This window comes from Stegodyphus dumicola, chromosome 2 (genome assembly GCF_044657685.1).
Source record: "Stegodyphus dumicola isolate Sdum_Otavi_A_Nest chromosome 2, ASM4465768v1".
In the NCBI taxonomy this organism is placed as follows: Eukaryota; Metazoa; Arthropoda; class Arachnida; order Araneae; family Eresidae; genus Stegodyphus; species Stegodyphus dumicola.
Window position 1 is genome coordinate 19,914,934 of NC_140769.1, and position 24,046 is coordinate 19,938,979.

Here is a 24,046-nt window from a genome sequence, read left to right on the forward strand (position 1 = left end):
TTATGTTCAAGTTTTCTTGTTTCATCAAAAGATGTTGCCAGTAGTTTGACTTCTTTCCAGTTATCTTATCACCATATTCTATCTTGTTCAATTGCACTTTGGCAGCTGAAGATGATTTTGTATTTAAACCATCAAATCTAGTCCTGCAAAATTTTCAAACATTACGCTGATTCTTGTTGCTTATCTTCTCTTACAATTGTCATTCACCATGCTATTTTAATCAAAATAAGTTCATTGAAGATTGGAATAAACTATGCAAAAAATTGTAACCAGGGTAATTTTCTTTATAAACATGTGTGCACACGCACACACACAAAAGTAACAATTACATTACCAAAATGTAATCAAAGACTTTTATCGTCAGAAATCTTCTCCAAAAAAATATGTGCTAAGACAGTAAGTACCAGAAAAAAAGGTCACTTGATCAAAATTGATTTTGATCAGAAGTTCACAAACCTATCTGCTTGAAAATATTTATTTAAGTTTTAATATTATATTATTTATTGCTTGTACATGTTGCTGTCAATATTATTATGCTTAAATTATTACTTTTCTTTATAAGCGTCAACTAGAGTTGGAAATCCAAGAGGCATTTTTGCGTTTCATGTCATCCATTTTAAAGGGGTATCGCTCTTTCTTGTTGCCAATCACAACAGCTCCAACAATTGGAACAACTGATCCTAACTCCCTATTTGATTTATCAGGTATGGTGGAATTTGATATCTAAAAACTTAATTCTTGTACATGTTTTTAAGTAGTGTTTTTAAACTTTGTCATAAAATCGGTTGAGTAAAGTAAAAATATCAATGGTAAATTGATATTTTTTTAGAATTAAGAAATAATGTGAACAAAATTTTGATGAAAAATTTTTGAAAGAAGTTAATGATGTTGTCACCTGCCAAAAACGTAACTTAATATTTCAAAAATTCATTATTCTGAATTTTATTTTTTGTACTTTAAATCAAAATCATACTTGCATTATTTTATTGATTCACATTTTAAGATATTATAAGATAAGTAAGTGAAATGTGTCAGTCTGGACATTTTAAACTTTCTAGTTTTTCATATTTCAAGGTTGATAGCGATGAATTTCTGTAAAAGTTTTTTTTTTTTCCCAGAAATCTGCAATATATTTTACTCGTGGACAGCACATAAATGCAAATTTATATGAATTCTTCTTTTTTAAAACTACTGTTTTACAAAATTTTCAACAAATTATTAAATCTGAATTTAATCCCAAAATTTCTTTTTCTAGGTTTCCTTCGAAGTCGCGATAAGGCATATAGTCGATTTTATTCCATGATGATGAAGACTCAAATGTTTATTCGCTTTATTGAGGAACGGTCATTTGTGTCTGATAAAGATGCCAGCTTAGCTTTCTTTGATGAATGCACAGAAAAAATAGATTCTGCGGAGAGTAGTGATACTAAATTTCTTGAAATTGATGAGTCTCACATGAGTGATCGAACAGTATTTGTGGCTCCTCCTGAGCCAGTTGGTTTGCCGCCTGGTTTAGAATATAGGTATAAACAATTTGGAACATTAAAACCTCAACTGTTTCACAAAAATCCGGCCAAGTCTCTTTTAAATTTAATTGCTCAAGCTAGTCCAATGCCCAGTAGTCCAATGGCTCGACGAACTAAGCAGGAAATAAGAAGTGCTCAAAAAGTAATTGATGAAATTTTTTTTAATAATTTTTAATGGTCATAATATAATTTAATTATTTATTTTAAGTTATTAAATATAATTCCAAGTTTAATGTAATTATTGCATTCATTTGGACATCAGTTCATTTTATGCATATGATTGGAAACTTAATGGCTTGAAATTGTTATTTCATAAACATTTAACATACATTTGTAAGCATGCATTTCAGTAAAAATTGATATGTATTTTAGATATCTGTAATAACTGAATTTTTTTTCCCCAAAATCCCCTGAATAAAAATTTTACGTTTCTATGTGTTAATTATGTCATAAAAACCTGCAAGCAAATTTTAAGTTTAGTGATTTTTAATAACCACTAATTCAGTGTGGAAAAATATATTTTGCATTGTAGAAGTATTTTAACTGCTTTTAATGTTTATTTGAATCTTGTAATTTCAGGTAATGCAGAAGTGTTTTGAATCATAAAGTATAAACCTGTTTTTTAGATATGATGAATTCTGAAGAATCCTTGTATTTGATTTTATAGGCGGTTAAATTAGTTACGTTTTAAAAATGTTTGAGAAGTGTTTTTGAATGATTAATAAATTCAAAATTTCACTATGAATAAAATCTAAACTGTAGAGTAAAAAGAAATAACTTAGATATATGTTTATTACTCCATAGATAAAGGATCAAATTAATTGAAATTAACCGGTTTGTTAAGTAGAAGAATTTATATTAAACCCGAGTAGAAAAGGAATGTGTGTGCAGAAGTGTTTTAACTGCTTTTAATGTTTATTTGAATCTTGTAATTTCAGGTAATGCAGAAGTGTTTTGAATCATAAAATGTAAACCTGTTTTTTAGATATGATGAATTCTGAAGAATCCTTGTATTTGATTTTATAGGCGGTTAAATTAGTTACGTTTTAAAAATGTTTGAGAAGTGTTTTTGAATGATTAATAAATTCAAAATTTCACTATGAATAAAATCTAAACTGTAAAGTAAAAAGAAATAACTTAGATATATGTTTGTTACTCCATAGATAAAGGATCAAATTAATTGAAATTAACCGGTTTGTTAAGTAGAAGAATTTATATTAAACCCGAGTAGAAAGGAAATTATAGTGGTATATATAAGGATATTTTCTTTGAATTGTCTAAATATTATTTTGTCATTATGCACTTAAGGTACAGCAAAGTACCCGAGAGTTATCTCTTTCAAAAATGGTGTACGTTGCTGAAACCTCCAAACATCATAATTTATTTTGTTCAAAGAATGAAAGGAAAAAGCATTTCCTTTTGTTCAATAATTGAAATTGTAAAATTTAGTGGCAGTAATTCTAAATGATTTGTGATGCACCAAGTGTGTTACCATTACACCACGAAGACATTCTGGAAGGAGGGAGAAAATACCTTGTATACTCTCCCTTTTAAAGGGCAACTGGGGATTAAGGGATCCAATTGCCAAATTATCGAATTATCTGTGATGAATTATCGTTCACCACCTTTTAGTTTGCTTGCCACTGTAGAGTCATTTGGTTATTTTGAAGCAGGAGACGTGAAAAATGTACAGTGCCTTTGCCGAGACTCGAACTTGGACTTCTTGAATACACACGTCGAGTCTGCTACCATTACACCACAATGGCATGTTGGAAGAAGAAGGGAGAAAATACCTTATAAGTAAATAAATAAATTAAATTAAGAAAATATACCCACATAATTAAAGATATTGAACAGAGAAGGGGTTTAAGTACATGTATTTTTTAGCATAATGTTACAGTTAAAACATGCAGATTCTCCTTGTAAAGGAACATAAAGAATTCCAGAGGGAAACTTCTTTTGATGAGAAGAGAACACAAATAGTCTGTGCCTGCTGGAACCATAAAAAATCTGAAGAAACAGCAAGAGGTCTTAGCCATAACCAAGCAATGATTTCCTAATCTAGCAGAGAACTGCTGCTCCACAAACCTTTTCCCTAACCCCAGTAACATCGGCGAGTTCCCTAATCCCAGTAACTCTGGTGAGTTCCCCAATCCTGCTGAGTAACCCCAGTAAATTGCTGAGGGTGATAATGCCACACACTTACTGAGGACTATTTTGAAGAAGAGGGAGAAGAAAACCGATTTTGATAGTTTTTTGAACCAGCTGAGTTTTCCATTTCTATTGTAAAACTGGTAACTAAAATACAACTATAGTATGTTACACCTTGTTTTAACTCAGTATGAGGCAGAAGGAGTGGGTTTGAAAAGTGCTGTGTTTTAGGGACTTGAAGTATTTCATTGATGCAAAGCTTTGCTTTCCTTCATCCAATTCCAGAAACATGAGCTTTTCATCAACCAGAGCATGAATGTAGGAATGTAAGCTGATTTCTCCAGCCTAGAGAGATCTTAATAAAAAATCTGGTTCATAAGGCCCTGTTTCCCCGAGATGAAGCTTATTGAATACAAATCTCATTGAACACATTAAATGATTTAAGGGAATGGAAGACTTCTTAAAACAGACTAAACTGAATTGAAAAAGCTGAAATTGTAAATATACTTAGAGTATGTAAGCAATTTTATTACTAATAAATTAATTTCCTAATATTTCCAATACTGATGATTTTTTTATATTCACTGAATGTTCTGTATGTTACTTTTTATGATTTTGGACTGAATACAATCAAAATTTAAATTATTTCCCTTATAAACTATAAGAAAAGCATCCCACATTATGGCCAGTTTTAATAATGAATGCCATCATAGAATAAAATATGTTTTGTTGTCCAAGGCATCAATTACTGCATTATAATTTAGACACTTCTGTTCTTAGATAGCTCTATCTGCTTTACTTTATATTTTATTTAATTCTGCATTTAAATGTATTTTATACTTTTTTTATTTTTCACTGTCCCACCAATTTATTTCATTTATGTAAACATTTTTAGATTGCAAGAAAACATTCTGAAACTCCTGTGATGTGGGCAAAGTAATGTTATTTTCAAATTACAACTTAGTGTAGTATTTTTGATTAACTCTTTTTTTATTTTTATAAATATCCCTGGTCCGATATTTTTCTCTAATTAGAATATTTTTTATTTCAGATGTTTGGTTGGATATTGCTTCAGTTTGTGGTTTATTCATTTGCCCTCCTTTTTAAAAACTGCATCTTCCAAAAGCAGTGCTTTGAGGTTAGCATTTGATGTTCTTGTGAGAATGCAGCGGTACAAAATCAGCCAACCTGATGAAGTAAGTAAGCTTTTGTGAACTAATTATGACATTTTTCTTATATGGTTGAATTTATATAACATGTATCTACTTAATCTGCCAATGCCTGTAATCTGCATTCAGTTCTGAAAGTAAATTCGGTTTTGATTGAAAGTTCTATTTTAAAATAATTCAGTGTGCAAATTTAATGGTAATTAAATTTTTTTTTTCTTATATGTATTTGGAAATGAGGTTTTCAATAAAAATATTCTGTATTTATAACATATCTTGATTAAAGAACCCAAATTATTTCATTATCAAAGTTATTTAACATTTTTTTGTGCCCACATCAGCATGCTATTTGTAATAAACACAGATTATAAATCACAGCAAATTTTTTATTTTTATAAACCCTTACCTTCAGATAAATATATTATTGTTTTTTAGTATTAGTTTTGAATTTATTTGGTTTATGAATTTAAAATGTGACATACGCCAAGGATTTATCTGTCCACAGTTTCTCCTGATATTGCGTTCAAACCCAGCATTTAATAACTAGTTTGTTTACATTCACAGCAATAAGCAAGTGTGTTTACGATAGTGAGTGAATAGTAATAGATTCATGAAAATAACTCTTGTAAAAGTTTTTGTGGCATTAAAAATGAGGAACAAGATGAAGGGCTGAAGAGTAGAAAAATTTTGTTTCAATTAATCCAGAATTTCAGTTATAGTGCTTTAGAGTTATTCATTCAATTGAAATGTATCAAATGTAATGGCAGAATTAGAGTAGGAATTCAATTTTAGGAAGTCCTTGCTTTTGGAGGTTTCATAAATTGTACATTTGTTTATTTTTTCTCTTGTTTAATTGTATAACTATTACTTTTAAAGTAGTTTCATTGATGAATGAATAGTTTTTTATATAAAATTCTTTCATGCATATTTACAAAAAGAGTTCTGTAATTTCAGAGAAAAATTCTTTTTTTATTCATCAACTACATTTTTCTGTTGCACTGATATTCTTTTCTTTGTATATAATTATAATTTTAAAAATATAATTGTTTTACATTCAAAAAATCTTAGTTAAATAATTTTTAAGCTGTGAGTATCTTTAGTTAGGTATATATGTGTAAAGTAAAACTTAGGAAGACGGGATAAGTAATTCATGAAATTCTCTAATTTACACAACTCTTAATCCTTAGATGTGCAGATTATGGAAATCCTACTGGGTAATAAATATGGTTTTAAAAGAAAATATATTCTTTATTTTCTCCTTTTTTAATCACATTTTCACTTTTTTTTTTTTTTTTTTTTTTTTATGTTAGGTCTGTTACAGAGTGCTGATGTTGTTATGTGGATTATATAGTCAGCCAACTTTAGCAGTTAAAGTTTTGTTTGAAATGAAACGTCATGGAGTTCAACCAAATGCCATAACTTATGGCTATTATAACAAAGTAAGTCTCATGTTTAAATAACATTCAGTTTTATGCCACATGATAAGAGATTAATGTATCATGTTATAAATTTATAGTTGAAATCCTTTGGATTCCTTTTCATCGGTTAGAACATAGTTTCATAACATTAATGTTATTGCTTGCCAGTTAAGCACTGGGTTCTAGAGAAGCATTAGTGTTCTGAATGGCTTTAAAAAACAAGCAGGCAATAAGAACGTGCTTGAAGAACTTAGTTGTTTGAACACTTTTGAAACAGACATTTCAACATTAACTCAATTATGCAAATATTACAAGCATGCATCTTTATAAAAATCATGCAAGTCGTAAATAAGCTGGTTGAAGTTTCATGTAATTTTATGTATTTATTTTTTATTTCTAGGAATGCAGCTATTAATTATCAGTCTAACATTTTAAAAACCTGACCACATGTGAGATACTTAGTGATATCCAATGCTCACAAGTACCCCACCCTTTTTACTTTTAATATATACTGTGGAATATGCTATGGAAGGAATTTGTGCATTGTTTGTCAAGTTTCTAATCATTACCATTCTGTTTTTGTACTGCATGTTTCAAGTGTAGTAAATACACAAAAAATTTAAGCAATTTTGGTCAGTGCTCAAAAATTATATTCAAAAAACTTCATATCATGTTACAGTTTGGAGTATTGAGGGTGGAATGTTGGATAAGTAATAATATATTCTTAATTATTTAATCTATCATATAATTTTTTTGGATCGAATTATTTTGATCTCATATATAAGCTGTCTCTCAAACTTCAATAGAAAGAAATTTACAAAAATTCTTAACTTGCACATGGACTTGCATATATTCCTTCGACTCTGTAATGTCCACCTGATAGAGCATCATGGTGCTCTTTTAGTATTCTTTCTCATTCATTAGGGATTCCTTTTCATCCTACTAACTGAACATACTTTGTATTCTTAGTGAGTTATATATATATTAAAAAAAATGGTTCATTAGATAACCTTGACTACTCCAATTATTGAAATTCTCATCTTTAGTGGGACTTTCCAAAGATTCAGTAATTTTCCTAATATTTTGGTTCTTCAGTTGCATCAAATTTTTCTAATTTTTCTTGGGCTTCATGCAAGTCTTTCGATAGTGACAGTGCAAATCTGGCACAGTTCTTTTTTATGTTGACAGAACAGTTGGGGCAGCATATCTGCACCAGTATTAGCTTTGGGGCAGTCATGGGAATTATGGCATAATTTACCTTAGCTAAAACATTTATGATCATCTTGTTGACAGTCTTTAGATATATGGTCACATTTGCCAACAGTTACAATCGAATTGTCGTTCCATCGAACAAAATTTTTTAATTTCTTTTCATACTGGAAATCATAATAACCCTATCTTTCTTACGAACATATTTTGCAGTTTCTAGTGGACACATTTGTATGCGGTTTTCCTGAATTATTTCTATATCACTGAAACCTTTATTTTTTAGATGACAGAGAAGCTGAAATTATGTAAAAAATTTATAAAAATAAATAGCATGATTGGCGGGAGTTTCAACAACACTGAGCAAATTTATAACCACACTTCCTCCAAGCCCAAATTCTTCATATTCTGGTAATTTGGGAGCTGTTGACTTACCCAAATAAATATGGAAATGAAACACATACCCATTAGACACCGCCAAAGTCCATGCTTTGTATCCAACTCTTATAAGTTTCCCTTTTAAAAACCTCTTTGATGAATGTTTGCCTTGATAAGGAATCATTTGCTCATCAATACTGAGATCGTAGAAAAATCTACCAAATTGTTGGAATTTCTTATTTAGTAAGTTTAGATACAGTCTCACCTTATATAATTTATCAGTATTTTCAATTTGACTATTGTCAGCTAAATGCAAATTCTGTTTCTGTTTCTGCTAAATGCAAATTCTGTTTCATATTGCTGTACTGCAAACGTGACATCGATTCTCGTACAATAGGAACAGAAATGTCCTTATCAAGAGACCAATACATTTCTTCTTGAGGTAAAGAATGATATCCTGTAAGTAATAATATTCCAATAAATTTTCTCACATAGGCTTCAGATGCAATAAACTTAGGGCAGTTCCCCCCCCCCCCCCGAGCGTATATATTTCTCTATTCAACGAGAAGAAAGTAAACGTCTGAACAAAAATAAATAAATAAATAAATAAATCTCTCCACTAGTTTTACCTTGTATTTTGTCTTTTGTAGTTTCTCTTCTATACCTTTCTCCGTTTTCTTCCTAAGACATAACTGATGGTTCCTTTTTTATCCATTTCAAGTTTTCAGTTTTTTTAATTTTTTTGTATGACTACCACTGCTTTTAGAAGGCTGAAACTTCTTACGTGAATTTCAACTTCCCTAGCAGGATCATTTGGTAAAATATTATAATCATTATTTAAAACAGTGTCATTCTCTTTATCTTCATCACTAGCTTCTGCAATTTCTGGGGGAACAACAACAATATCAGTTTCATTCTGGTCGTTATTAACATTATCATCATCTATTTCTTCATCAAAAAACCTTTGAAGGGCTTTTTCTAAAAGATTCCTTGTTCTAGGCATTTTCAAAGCAGCCAGAACATCGAAAGGAATGAGTAAAAAAGGAGATTACCCATTTCCTGCTGACGTTGTGTCAGCGCAACACCTTTTTTCCCTTCCTTCACAACAGAAATATAAACATCTAATTGATGTAATGTACTGATAAATGGTGACCTTGACTAAAAATAGATCACTCATAACGACGACTATTCTTTCGTTAAATACTTTCGGCAAAAATACCCAGTTGAAAATTTTGCTTAAAGTATGAGATTAATTATTATAAACAAAATGCGTGTTGAAGGCAAATATTCTTTTACAGAAATAATCTTCATAATATTCCCTATACAAAATCATCCGCTGGTATAAAATATCTTAGGTAGTTATATTTATATACGTATTTATTTTGACCGTTGTGTCAACGCAACACCAGCGGTTAATGGGTTACAGTAGATGCATTTCTAAGCCATACCTGCAAAAAATTAAAGTTTTTTATTCAAAATTTCCAAAGATATACGTGAATTTATATATTGGCGCGTTTTAAAATTTGGCATATTTCTTGAAAGCGATAAAACATCAAATGTGGCCTAGGCAGTTTGCTAAAATTGTTTGAAAGTAAGAACGATGTGAATTTTTTTCCACTTCTGCACAATGTAAAAAGATTGGAATGAGGTGCCTTCCTCCCCTCCTCCGGCTCAATGGAAGAGAAAGGAAAATTGGTTGTTATGTATTAAGAAGTTCGCCAAGTGAATTATTCTTGACACAAACTGAAAAAAATTACGCCAAGATAAAGTTTTGAATTTCTCTGTAAATTTCGCAACAAATTTTACCAAATTTAATATCTAGGCATAATTTGAGTCATATAATCAAAATATGAAAAAAATTGGTATTTTATTTCAGAAAAAGTCCAGTTTTGTTTTAGAATATCTATGTTAGAACGATGCTATATATAAATCTAATACATATCCTAAGTCAGGTTTCGAGACATGAGAAACACAATTTGAATTTTGTCAGTCGGCCCAGTAAAATAACAGATATACAAGGTCTGGCTATTAATTTCCAGGACTCGTGGAATAACTCAGAAGGAAAAAAGGTTAAACACATAGCCATTTAATATGATTCAAAGTAATCCCCATCAGCTGTAATGCACGTCTGTGCTCGGCTGTGCAAATTTTGGGAAAAAATTTTAAAGTCCTCTTTTGGAATGCTCTTTAATAGTGACGCTACAGTTTTCTTGATGGCTTCGACATCCTGAAATCTTGTTCCCTTCAGTGAATTTTTCAGCTTAGGAAACAGGAAAAAGTCTGCGGGAACCCGCAGACTTTTTAAATTGCATAAATAAATCTCTCCACTAGTTTTACCTTTTCCCTTCCTTCACAACAGAGTTATAAACATCTAATTGATGTAATGTACTGATAAATGGTGACCTTGACTAAAAATAGATCACTCATAAAGACGACTATAAAGACTCTGAGGTCTAGGGAGTATGGTGGATGCTGCATTTCAACGACACCATGCTGGGCTAAGAATCTCCTCACAGGCAACACAGTGTGTGGGCAGGCATTGTCATGTAGCGGCAGCCAACTCCCATTTTGTTGAAAATGAGGCCTCACTCTACAAATTTGTTTTCAGTCAAGAACTTTTGTGTAGAACTGTCCATTGATAAGTCATGTTAAGAGGAAGAAATTCATGATGAATGAGTCCATCGCATTGAAAAAAGCAATCAACATGACCTTGATTTTGGACTTTTCTAACTGAAATTTTTTCTGCCTTGGTGAACTTGGAGACTGCCATTCGGAGCTTTGACACTTGGTTCAGGGTCGTATTGATAACACCAAGACTCGTCTCCCGTGATTATCCTATCCAGGAATGCAGAGTCAGCATCAGCATTGTCGATACGTTTGCCACATGCGTCCAGTCTCAATTGCTTTTGTTCGTCCCTTAAATGGTGAGGAACGAATCTGGAACAAATCTTGCATTTGCCTAGGTCTTGTGTCAAAATTCGCCGAACCGTCTCTTTTTCTCTTTCAATTCTTTGGCAAGTACTCGAATAGTCAATTGACGATCACATTTCACCATGTCGTGAACTTTTTCAGTTGCTTTCGGCATGAGTACAGACTTCGGCCGACCTGTGTGTGTGGATCATCTTTGATGCTATCGTGCCCGTCCCGAAAGTGTTTAAACCATTCAAAAGTTCTTGAGCGGGATAATGCTTCCTTCCCGTAAACTTTTTTTAACATTTCGTAGGTTTCCACAGATGTCTTGCCCAATTTGAAGCAAAGTTTAATGTTAATTCTTTGCTCCATTTTCACTTCGACAATAGGAATTTAAGAGCTACATTTTAATGCTCATTTCCACGAAAACACTTACTTCAGAATGGTGCCGATTGCACTGCACATGCACGAGAAAGCGCTCTTCAATATGCAATCATTAGCACCATCTTCCGACTTTTCGTTCTCCTATAATTATGTCAGTCCTGGAAATTAATAGCTGGACCTTGTAGAACTGTTTCCTTTTTTTTTCGGGGGGGGGGGAGTGTACCTTTGTAATTTGTTTCCTGCTGATTCTCCTATTGTAATATTAGCCATATCAAAAGCAGCTGGTAAAATAAGTTCTTATATGATGACGTGAGGTTTCTTGCATTTGCAGTGAGGTAGGGTGAATGGTCTCCAGATGTTGTTTTAGTTTACTTGGAAGCATACTCTTGGACGAAAGAATTTTCAACTAGAGCACACATTGTGGTCTTTCTTTATTATTTTACTTCTATTGAAATAAAGCCAAATAGCTGACATTGTATTTACGATATTTCCACCTTTTTGCTCCCCAACTGCTTGTCGAGGCTTGATCACTCCGACTTGAACTATCCACTTGCTTATTTAATAAAAATGTTTCCATTTTACTAACTTTTGATAAAAATACAAAACATCACATTTAAGACAAAACAACCAAACTGCTCTCATACATATGCTTAAATAGGTATTATAATGTATATCTGTCCTTGGTTTGTAAATCGCAATCCTCTGCACTACCAAGAACACTTTATTACTATTTCTATTTAACTTAACAATTTAACTGCTTATGCTTACAATAAACTAATTTGCCAATGTGGCTTATGGCGGTTTATGTACTACTACCAATGAGTGCTCGCAACAGCTCCAGTCGATACAACATGACAATCGAATGCAGGCTTCTGGAAATCTTTTGCATTGTCTAGCTAAGAATTCATCATTGCAAAACCCAACCCAAATTCCATACGTGGGAGGAGAGTGGTGCTGTCAGTTTCCAGTTTATGCAGCACATGCGATTTGAATTTAGATTTCGTAAAAAAGTACACAGGAGCAGTGTGCCGAGCCGCACACTTTGGGAATCCCTAGTTATAAGAACAGATAGTCCGGCCAACAGTGCATAATGCATCAAGAAATTCCTAGAAATGTAGTTGGTGAAAGCATTTTTTTTATCAGTGCTGTCAAATATCTTAACATGGTATTAAAAATATATGTATTTATGAGAAATTGTTTTGACATAGTATATTATATATGTATTTATTAGAAATTATATTTTTAGGCAGTACTGGAAAGCAAATGGCCTGCAGCTGATACAAGCAGTACTCTGATGTGGAATCGATTGCGAAATGTGATAATTGGAATTGCACAGTTTCGGCAAGGGCTAAAAAACAAAGCAAGACGCTCTCTGTCTTTGTGTTCTGAAAGTGAGTTAGATCGTATTAGCAGGACAAGTACTGAAAGCAGCAATCCCGATGATGTGACTCTTGTGAGAATTAGTAATCCGGCTGAATTTGTTCCAGATCTTATCAAGCTGTCTGATGATCAAAATAACTCAGGTATTTTTTTTAATATTTTATATTAATATATTATTTTTGAAAGAGCCCCACATTATAATTCATATTAAGTATCTTGTTTGCAACTTTTGTTAAGTTAATGAATACTTTGGACCACAATTATAGTTATTTTAGGTGATATTTTTTAGCATAAAATATGTATATGATTGCATAGCAATGCATATGATCTGACATCTTTCACACACATTATATCTCAACACTCTTAATTTGTAATTTAATTGATTCAGCTAAGGATGCCAGATATCTCAATGAACAACAAATCTTGTATGCAAATAGGTCTTGTATATTTAAGTAATGCATATGCTGTTTCAGGATCCAAACTAAAGAAAGTATAATTAATGCCAAAAGAGACGTCACTGAAGCAGTTATGAAATTCAGAACCAGACATCTTAAGAAAACAAGAATTGGTCAGGAAAGCGCAAGAACATACACATATTGTGGAAATATCCCTGATACTGAATGTGATGTACTGAATATACTCTAAAAGAAGGGCTATTAATTTCATTTGGGGGTGTTTCATTATAAATGGCATTTCACTTTTCAAATTGTTGCCACCAAATATTATCTCCATGTATTATATTTAAAGAAATTAAATAATGAATAATCTGCATAAATGTATGTATGTTTCTCACATTGTGATAAAACAATGGTACCTAGAGCCATCCAATTTTGAATAACAGAGGTCTCCACGCGAATATGGGCATCTGGAAGCCCGAATTTGGAATTTGTTTTATTATCTGTTTCATGTTTTGTGAAGCAGTTATGAGTTTTTGATTAAGAAACTGAACTGAATGAAGCGAGCAATAGCAACACTGTGTGGGGGGTGTGAACATTTTTATCTCCAGCTCGCGAGACTGCATATCGGAAATTCTAAATATATGTTCTTTTAAAATTATTTTGTGATATTGCTGTTGAATTGAATTTTTATGGTTTAAGTGTGAATAACATGATATTTGATACATAAAACGAGGGGGGGACCTTTAGATGTAATGTAAAATCTGAAATCTTTCAGTTTTTTTTTTTTTTTTTTTTTTTTTTATTATTGTGTTCTTTTTATTTTATTTATCATTACATACCAAATCACTCAAAATCAAATAAGCAAAAAGTAGACCTCAAATGTTGTGCTTTTAAAGCAGAATGTAGTGCCAGTTATTTTGTCATAGAATTAAATGACAAAGTTTTATGTTTAATATGCAGTGACATGTGCGAAAAGAGTACAATATACATTATCATTATGAAACTAAGCAGGCAACACGGTATTCAGACGTTGCAGAAAGTGGATGATCATTAAAATTGGAAAATGTAAACCAGAATGCCTCATTACAATACAATTTTTTGTAAAAATCAAAAATGCTATTGAAGCAGTAACTAAAGTCAGCTTACAAATAGCTCATTTATTAGCCACGAAAAGGAAATCATTTAGCAATGGTGAATTAATTAAATTATGTTTGCTTGTAGCAGGCAAAAAAATGTAGCCAGAAAAAATAGTTTTGTTTTGATATCTCAGTCTTTCAGCGAGAACAAGTATTCATAGGCTTAAGGACTTTGGAACAGACTTAAGCCACATCAATAGTCATTCAAAAGACAAGGCAAAAAATTTCAAATAGTTTTTATTTGCTGTTGGTAAATTGACAAATATTAATGATTCTGCCTAGTTGCTGCCGTTTATTCAGGTCTATTCTGAATTTGAGGTGATTAAAGAATTAGCTTTTATGAATAGTCTCCAGGGAACAACAAGAAGTGAAAATATCTTCAAGCAAGTCAAGAAAACACTAACACAATAAATACAGTTTACAAGTTTACAATGGAATCACTTAAAATGTATCACAACTTATGGTGGATAAAATATATTTGGAAAGGAGAAAGGATTAGTTGTACAAATTTTTAAGGCTTGTGAAGATGCTAAATGTTTAAAACATCTGGTAATTCAATTGTATTATTCACCAGCAAGCTCTTTGTAGAAACATCTCAATCTGTCATGTGTTTTTGAACCAGTACTTTTTTCAGTAATACTATTAAACTAGTCTTTGTATCAGCAGTAAACTTCGTTCTCTGTCGTAGCTTCGTGAATCACCAGCTTCGTGAATTTATATTAGAGATCAAGGCTGAATATCCTGATAGAAGTCATAGATATATTTTTTTAAATGAGAAAAATTGCCCATGACCTTTATTATCATTCACTGATTAGCTATGGAAAGCATTTGTCACAGATATTATGGCATATCTTAAGGAATTCAATTTCAAATTGCAAGGAAAAACAGTACTCATATGTGAAATATATTCTATCATAAAAGCATATCACTGAGAATTTGCATTGTTTGAAATGCAAATAATATTAAACAAATTTGACCATTAACCATACTGTAAAGAATTTCAAATATTAGGAAAATCTGCATTCCCCCCAAAAAATACATGCAGGATATAGCTTCTGAACTTGCACTACAGTTACCAAAGCATTTTGTAGATCTTGATGCAAGTACAAAAGATATTTCCATGTTTCAAAATCTGTTTGATTGTATAGTATATGATTGCATGGTAAGTAGTTTCCAACAGACCTTCAAATGGAAGTGATTGATTTTTGAAATTATACATTTGTTAAAACTGGTATTTAAAGAAAAGGATCTAACTCAGTTTTATAAATATCTTATGTATACTCAGTTAAAATTATATGCATGGAGCAAAAAGACATTTTTAAAAATTAAATATGTAAAATCAGAATTAATATACATATCACCAGCTGCAAACAACTTTATTGGCAGGATGTACTAATTTTGAACATTTAATTGATGAAATATTCTCTCAAAAACAATTATTTTCTTTGGATTAGAAATTTTATTCTGTTTAATAAAAACATCATAATAATTCAGAGTCCTTCTATTCCTAACTTCATCGTTGCTCCCATCTTGTGTCTCCCCTAGAAGTGGTCAAGTGATCTTGCGTTTTCTCACTGGTGAGCATATTGCCATTCTTACATAAAAAAGAAGCATTTCACCATATATATGTAAATGATAAAACAACAGGTTTCAATGTAATGATGTAGAAGCATTGATGGCATAGAGCATAGAATGTTGAATGTCATAATGAACAGCAAACTTGGTAGCTGAGGGAAATTAAGTATTCATCTTAATTTCAATTGACATTTGTGGCCACAATTTACTTGGCACTCTAATCGTGCAAATCAAGAACATTTATATATTTTATAATGCTGCAAAAGGAAGAGGGTAGCATCTTAATGAGAACAGAGGTAGAAGCTAAGTGCACAGTTATCCAGTATGGAAGCTCACCTGTAGAAAAGTTTCAGTTCTCGAAATTTGAGTTCAAGTTCCAAATCAGCAACATCATCAGCTTTATGCAAGTTATATGATATGGACTGATCTAGAAATGACACAGTCAAGAAATAGTTATAAATATTTTTGGAATAGAGAGAGGAAGTAACCAACTTAAAAAGGAGGAATTATGGGGCTATTGCTAGTTTAAATTACAGTTTTGATTTATACATATTTTTTATCTTACATATATGTATTTTCCTATTTTCAGATGGTCTTTCAGACAGAGGGTACAGTTCAATGAACCATGTGGATGGAATAAAACCGTCTCCAGTTCTGGAGACTGTCATTTCTGATGATGTTAAGAAAGAAGAGAAGTCTGACACAGATGTCACTTCAGAAAGTGATAAGAGAAAACAAAATGGTGTTTATGTGTTACATTTTTTTCATAATTTGATTTTATTAAACCAAACTCATTATGAAAAGGGAATTGCTGTTTGAGTTTTTTGTAAGTTGCTACAGCATTAACATAAATAATAAATTTATCATGATGAGTAATGTGATATAATTAAATTTTGCATCCAGTTTTATATGAATAGAAATCTCTTTTACTATTGCAAAATTTTGTTTTGAATGTGTTGTATGTTTTTTTTTTTTTTTTTTTTAATTTTTGTTTTAAGTATGTATTTTGTATTGGTATTGAACTTCCAATTTACTGGAAATAGCATCCATAGTCAACTCATAACATCAGTCTGATGGCAGTTAAAAACACAGAAAGTCATATCATAATTAACAGAAAAACTCTTTTAACAATTTATCTGCATTTTAAGCATTTTCTTGTGGCAATAAGTTTCCGTGATTCTGAAAATTAAATCACAGTTCAAAACAAAAACTACAAAATGTAAATAATGGAAATATAAACAACTTTAGAAATGAACTATATGCGAACTAATAATAAATGCCACTGAAGAAAAGCATGTACAATAATACTTCATTTAGTTCAAATTTATGAAAAAAAGTGTGTTAGAATTTCTTTTCTACTTCATGTACACAGTTTTGCTTAATGCAAATGGATTGTAGTATTAATCTTTTCATTACTCCACAATAAACCATTTTAATTTTTAAATAAATATGAAATTGTAAAGTGTTCAATTTGAAATAAATTTTCTTTCTCCTTTTAGATATAAAATGTGCTGCTGCAAGATGTTTAAAATTCAAAGAAATAGATTTCTCAGCTTCTGACGACTTCAGAAGTCGTGTTGGTAGCATAGTAAAAAGTTCAGCTACAAGTATTGGCAGTCTTTCACAGCTACAAGACTTTACTGGTATAAGTTTTTTAATGGTTATTTTATTTATTGAAAATTGTATTGAATTATCTACAATTCCACTATTTGTGATTTCACATATTAATTTATTTATAGTTTGCTCTTTAATGTATGAGTTTCCTCTTTTAAGTTAAAGTTTGCTCTTTAATGTTTACTATCTAATGTATAGTTTTTGAGAAAATTATATGTACAGCCTGAGGATTTTTATCTCATTATATTTCTCTGAAACAATTATTCTTTTTTTCCCCCTGAATTTCAAGTGGAGTTTCCTTCATTGTGTGGTTTCCATTCACTTGTGTACTCCTGAAAAGTCAGGGAAGATATGAAGACTTTTAAAAAATATCAGACAAAATCATAATTTTTTCTCAAAAGTCAGGGATGTTGAAAAAATGCAAATCGAATGTCACAGATAATAAAACATTCAAATATTTAGTACATTTTACGGTTAAGTTATTGCATTGTATTTAGTAGTATATGAATAGAATTAAATATCCATACTTAATATAATAACTAAATTATGTTTGTCAGGGAAATTATTCTCTTTAATCAAGGAAATCCTACAGAGGTATATTATTATTTGTAGGATTACAAATTTAACTTAATAACTCACATGATGCATGAATTCTATGAAATCCAAAAAGTGGCATGAGGAAAAGAATGCTTTATGATAAAAAGAGTAATGACGTACATGAAAGCTTATTAAATAATTCCTTACTCCATTTATGTTATTTCTATATGTATTTAAAACAAAGTAGGCTTTTTAAGAAAGTATAGCACATAGATTTTTTATGTGCAAAATTTATTGAATTATCTGGGGATCAAATCAAGTATCTGTCTGAAGCTGTGTTATTTTTATTTTATATTCATACATTAAAAAAATATGTGTATTTAATAACTGAGAAAATATTGTGGGAACTGTTTTATATTGTATATGTGTATGATTATAACACAAACTTTATTTCCTTAATCATAAACTGCATTGAGGAAACAAGTATCATTTCATATTTAAAGTGAAAGTTGCTACTTATTTGAAGAGAAGTTTAAAGTAAGAAATGCCAGAAAATTATTTAAAAAATGGAAATATTATTTAAGAAAGTGCAATAAGTTTGTAAGTTTATGTAATAGCTTTTATTTGTCAGTTTGCCATCACTAAAAAAATATTACTTGTAATGCAGTGATTTATTTTGTTTTGATTTATTTACGAGCTGTTCAGTGAACAAGAAATTAAATAACAAAACCATACTAATGAAATTTGCATACATTTGAGCTTCATAAGCATGTAAAAAATCATTGAACACTTGTAGTTTACTTCAAGTTGATTAGCAGATATTTAATCAGCAAGTTGAAAACACAGAAAGTCATATCATAATTAACAGAAAAACTCTTTTAACAATTTATCTGCATTTTAAGCATTTTCTTGTGGCAATAAGTTTCCGTGATTCTGAAAATTAAATCACAGTTCAAAACAAAAACTACAAAATGTAAATAATGGAAATATAAACAACTTTAGAAATGAACTATATGCGAACTAATAATAAATGCCACTGAAGAAAAGCATGTACAATAATACTTCATTTAGTTCAAATTTATGAAAAAAAGTGTGTTAGAATTTCTTTTCTACTTCATGTACACAGTTTTGCTTAATGCAAATGGATTGTAGTATTAATCTTTTCATTACTCCACAATAAACCATTTTAATTTTTAAATAAATATGAAATTGTAAAGTGTTCAATTTGAAATAAATTTTCTTTCTCCTTTTAGATATAAAATGTGCTGCTGCACATTTTATATCTAAAAGGTTTTTAAAATTTAAGTTTTTAAAATTTATTTTACATATGTAACTCATTTTAGCCCTAATTAATTGAGTGCTGAATGAGATCACTGTGTGGAATTTTCAAGTACATAAAATTAATTGTATGAAAGTTGTGTAATCTTCTGTAATGTGCAACCCTGTTAATAAAAGTAAGCAACATGTGCTTCTTAACTTTTTGTTACTGAACATCTGTACCAGGATCAGTTAGACTGATAGTGAATGCTGTGTATAATGAACAATTCGTAGAATTAAATAAGTGCATCAAGAGTTAGAGCTACTTTTATCTAGCAGTATCAATCTGTTCTACAGAACTTTGGAGCTCAAAGCAACTCCTGTAGAAAGTAAAATTTGAAATTTTTTTAATGCTATATGGACTGTAAAATTAATCATTTAAAATAATTAATTATGTGATTGATTTTTATTTCTGGTGTTATTGTTAGATAAAATAATATGAAAATATGTCGTTTTCTTTTTTTTGAATAAAACTGTAATGCTCACTAGCAGTACCAGTAACTACCAGTAAAATATTAATGAAATAATTCATGATCTTACCAGCAGCCAAAAAGTAAGAACGCTAAACACTGTTGGTTCAACCCAGGTTCAAATGTTTGGAAATAGGTTGGTTTCAGTTTCTGTTATGTGTAACATAAATATGAGTCAGTTTGTCTCAAAATGTCCTCCATAATGGCCATCAAAGCTTTAAGCAGATAGCCCTGAAGTGCTGTGTAATCTAATTCAGTTAGTAATCCAGTCAAATAATCTAGTCCAGTTAATTCATTTTAACCCTCAAGTTCCAAGTAATCCAATTCATTCATTTTTCTGAGGATGGTAGGAATCCACCAAAAAATATATTTTAGGAGTTTAAAAAAAAATAAATAAATAAATATAAAAAAAAAATGTGATTTATTAAGAAAGTTTGAAGACTGTCGTTGTAATGAAACATGAAAATCTATAAATATGTATTCATATATTGTGATTTAATATTTTGATGAAGCAATGAACATTATGCTTAAAAATACTTTTTTTTCCCTCACAGTTGACAGCTGTGCAGGAATACTCATGACCAGTAGGACTTCTTTGTTAGATGAAATGAAACTAAGTAGCTGGGAACCAGAAACTCGTAGACGACACAAAAGTGCTGGTGATTGTAATTGCCATGCATCCAGTTATCAGTTACTCTCTTGCAGCAATAACTTAAATGACCCAACAGATGAAAATGAACCCAAAGTATTTTTACGCTCATATAGTTTTGGCTGTGATGCTCAGATTATCAAAAAAATTCGTGCACTAAAAGAAGATTCTGAACCTCTTGCAAAATGGATTGAATCTCCTTTGAAAAAAGGTTTGTTTGATAAAAAAAGAGAAGACAAAGAAAAGGTTTCAAAAAATTTTGGATTAACTCGCTGTGATGAAGAACCTGAAATAGAGCAAGAAGTGTCTTTATTTCCTATGGGTCTCAAACAAAGGCCGAAATCACCGAATATTCCTGTTGAAAAGCAAAGAAAAATATCTCAAGAGTCAAAGCATAGTGTAATATCCAGTCTTTCCTCTGAGGATGGTTCTGCTGCAAGTACTAATGAAGATAAAAATGCTAATGAAGAAACTTCATCTACTTCATCTCAAGACTTTTTGTCTTCTACTTTTACACCACTAAAAGAAGCTTGGTTAAATTTTGGTTTTTCAAATACCGCATTACCCCGCGTTGCTTCAAACATTACAACCACATTTGGTAATGTGTATAGGGAATCATTCAGAAGAAAACAGGGAAACAAGGTGTCAAGAAGTTCAACATTTCATAGTGGTTCCAGGAATTCTGTTCCCAAATTGAAACCTCGGAAAGAAAGTTTGGGTAATTTAGATACAAATGAGATTGGAAATATGTGTAGATCATCTACTCTTCCAGTGTCGCCCAGAACGGGACCTAATTTAGAAAATGAAATGTCTGAATCCCCAGGACGAGCATTTCCTATAAGTTCTTCTTCCTTTGGAATATCTCGTTTGACAAATAAACATTCAGAGGTTTTATTTGATAGTTTGAAATCAGCTGTGACATCTGTCTCTTCTAAACTGAATGAATTTAGAAGTTCCTTGTCAGCATCAAATACGCCAACTAGAAGTGAGTTTTGAATTCTTTAATCTTTGTTGTGTATTGAATTTTATATTAATCTCATAGAACTGTATTCTTATATTGTTTAAATCTGCTCATTAATGTTAAGGTTTTGGTAGTAAAAATGAGTTTTAGTGTTCTCTTTCAATAAAAATTTTCTACTCGAACATATCCCTTTTCTTTTCTGTTCCTTCCTTCAAAATTGCTTTGGTTTTATTCTTTTCTAGTGTAATTTTGGCATATTCTTATCTTAGCAATTTAATTAAAATACATGGCTTTTTATAATTTTAACTTTCCATGCTTGAATGCTTAAAGTACTGATTACATTTGTATTAATTTTACATTTATCATTTGATCACCATATAAAAATATTAACAATTAATTTAAAACTCTGGCATCTTAATGCTACAGTATACCTTAAAATATAGAAATTAGTTATTGACATAATATACATAATTTGTCCAAGAAGTCTGAAGACAAAGTGCGTAAAACTTTATTCAAATATATCAGCCATCATCATGTCTAAAATAGTTCTTTTGATGTTAACATGCTTTTATTAATATACTTTTCATAGCTAGAAGCAAGTCTTCAGGTTTGTTTCTAATAGGTCCTTTAATTTCTTTGCCACTTTTGTCCTTATGTTTTTTACATTTTCCACATACTATGTTTGAAAATCATTTTGATTTTTGGACACAGGCGAAGGCAAAGGAAACATAAGGGGATCAAGAGTAGCACTGTGTCATTTGGCACTTCAATGAAACTTTTGACCTACTTTTTTAATGTTGTTCATTGCATGGTGGTCATTAGAGATTTGCATTATGAGAAAGAAATTTAATGCTGCTAGTTGGAGGTTCCAAAGAACTTTTAGAAATGATAGACAGGATTTGATTAAATCTTGATTGAGGAAAAATGTACATTCTAGAAACTTTTATCAAGAAGATTGAGATTTCAGGCTTCCAGCTTTTATCCAGTAACTTTACATCGCCTGAAGAAGAGACTGTCAGCGCTATTCTTAAGCCTTTCCTCCTGATTGTGAGTGGTTTGATAATGACTTTCATGCTCGGGCTTATCTGCTCACAGTGAATATACATCTTTCATTGATCCTTTTCGCCAGCTGTTTGTGATGTAATTCAGAATTCAGTGCTTAGTGAAGCTTCTGGCTTCCAAAGAAATTGCAAGATACTTTCATCCATTATTTTCCTGCTGTTTTTCATAGACTGTTCAACATATGTCTTGGTGTTTTTCCATGGGCCTGGAAGAATGCCCTTGTCATTATGATATCCAAGAAAAAGAATTTTAGTGTTCTAAATGTCAGTAATGTTAGGTGCATCTGTCTCCTTTTTTCCTTGGGTAAATGATTTGAAAAACTAACATTAACATAATTACTTGGCATCTATATGAAGAAAATCTTCTTACTGCTGATAATATGGTTTCACTGCTATCCAATGTACTCAGGATACACTTTTGCATCTAAGATCACAGTACAGTGTGGCAAGATGAGAGGTTTGTATACTGTTTTATTTATTTATTTTTTGATGGTGAAAGAGCCTTTGATAATAAATGGTGGCCTGCCATTCTTAATTTATTGAAGAACATGATATGTAGACCTTAGAAAGGATGTCCACAAGGTTCTATTTTGGCCCACAACTTTGGATTATCATTATCAATGATATCTTGCAGAAACTAATCTCTTCAGTTGTGAAATTAATGTCCTTGCTCATGATTTGCTGTGTGGTCAGAAACAGGGGTTACGTGATATATATATATATATATATATATATATATTTTTTTTTTACTTTGCCCAAGATGTTTTAAATTGACCTTGTGAGTGGTTGGTAAATTTTAAGCCAAAATTTAACCATGAAAAATCTAAGATGATCTCATTTATTGAAGAAATAATATTTATGGTGAATATCAATTGCTTTTTAGTAATAATTCCATTGAGACTAAGTTTGAAATTAAATATTTAGGTGTTCTGCTGAGCAGCAAATTTAACTTGTAAAAGCATAATTTTTATATTTCTAATAAATGTGAGAGATTTCAAATCGATTTCGAAAAGTATGTAATAGTTTTTATGTTAAATTGAACGTTAGCGCAATAATTTATAAACAATGTATCCTTTTCATTTCAGATGGCTGTAGAGCTTGGGGATTTCTCTTTAAAAAAACGATTGTCTGCTTTGAGTTCAGGGGTGATTTTGCTGCGAGTTATCAGGGGTTACCAAACTATTAGTTATCATGCTGCCTTCCTTCTTGCCAGATTTCCACTGTTAGATGTATTTATTCTGTAATATATAAGTTGCAAGGAAAGCCTTTTTAATTGCTCTAGTTTTCATTTTGATCATTTACTGCCTTTATCTGCTCTTGCTCAGCCATCTGTCAGACAACAAGGACAAATTTTGTAATGCATGGATATTGATGAAAATTAATTATCAGTTGTGTGCTGTGTAGATGGTAGTAGAACTGATAACTGAGTTGGTTTTGCTTATGCCATCTATGAGGATGGTGTTGAAATTGAGCATAACGAATTGTGTATTAGAAATGAAGTACTGTTTATAATTCTGAACTTCTCTGTATTAGTTTAACAGTAGATACTTAGCCAGGCTACATATGTTTCCAGTTATTTAATCTGCCCTGATTCTGTGTCTTCCCTGGAGTCCTTAAAAATATCTCATCACATAATGATATTATTCTTAATATTCAAGAACCTATCGAGGATCTACTTGTGAAGGATATTTTTGTGTTTTTTGCATTTGTTTACGGGCATGTGCATATAATATGGAAATGAGAGAGCTGATTGGCTTGCGAAGAATGCAACTAGAAAAGATATTAATATTGATGCAAATATTCCAAAAT

General features: G+C 31.0%; 1 protein-coding gene across 3 annotated transcripts in view; it reads left to right on the top strand.

Moving 5' to 3' along the window:
• Crag (DENN domain-containing protein Crag) overlaps positions 1-24,046 on the top strand; it is a 171,639-nt gene that overhangs the window by 68,915 nt on the left and 78,678 nt on the right. For all 3 annotated transcript variants that reach the window (XM_085810501.1, XM_085810503.1, XM_085810502.1), the window contains 9 exons: positions 563-704; positions 1,256-1,668; positions 4,573-4,613; positions 4,729-4,873; positions 6,154-6,282; positions 12,386-12,662; positions 16,218-16,370; positions 17,128-17,271; positions 20,121-21,200. In XM_085810501.1, the coding sequence (XP_085666627.1) occupies positions 563-704; positions 1,256-1,668; positions 4,573-4,613; positions 4,729-4,873; positions 6,154-6,282; positions 12,386-12,662; positions 16,218-16,370; positions 17,128-17,271; positions 20,121-21,200 (2,524 nt within the window). The remainder of the gene's footprint in view (positions 1-562; positions 705-1,255; positions 1,669-4,572; positions 4,614-4,728; positions 4,874-6,153; positions 6,283-12,385; positions 12,663-16,217; positions 16,371-17,127; positions 17,272-20,120; positions 21,201-24,046) is intronic.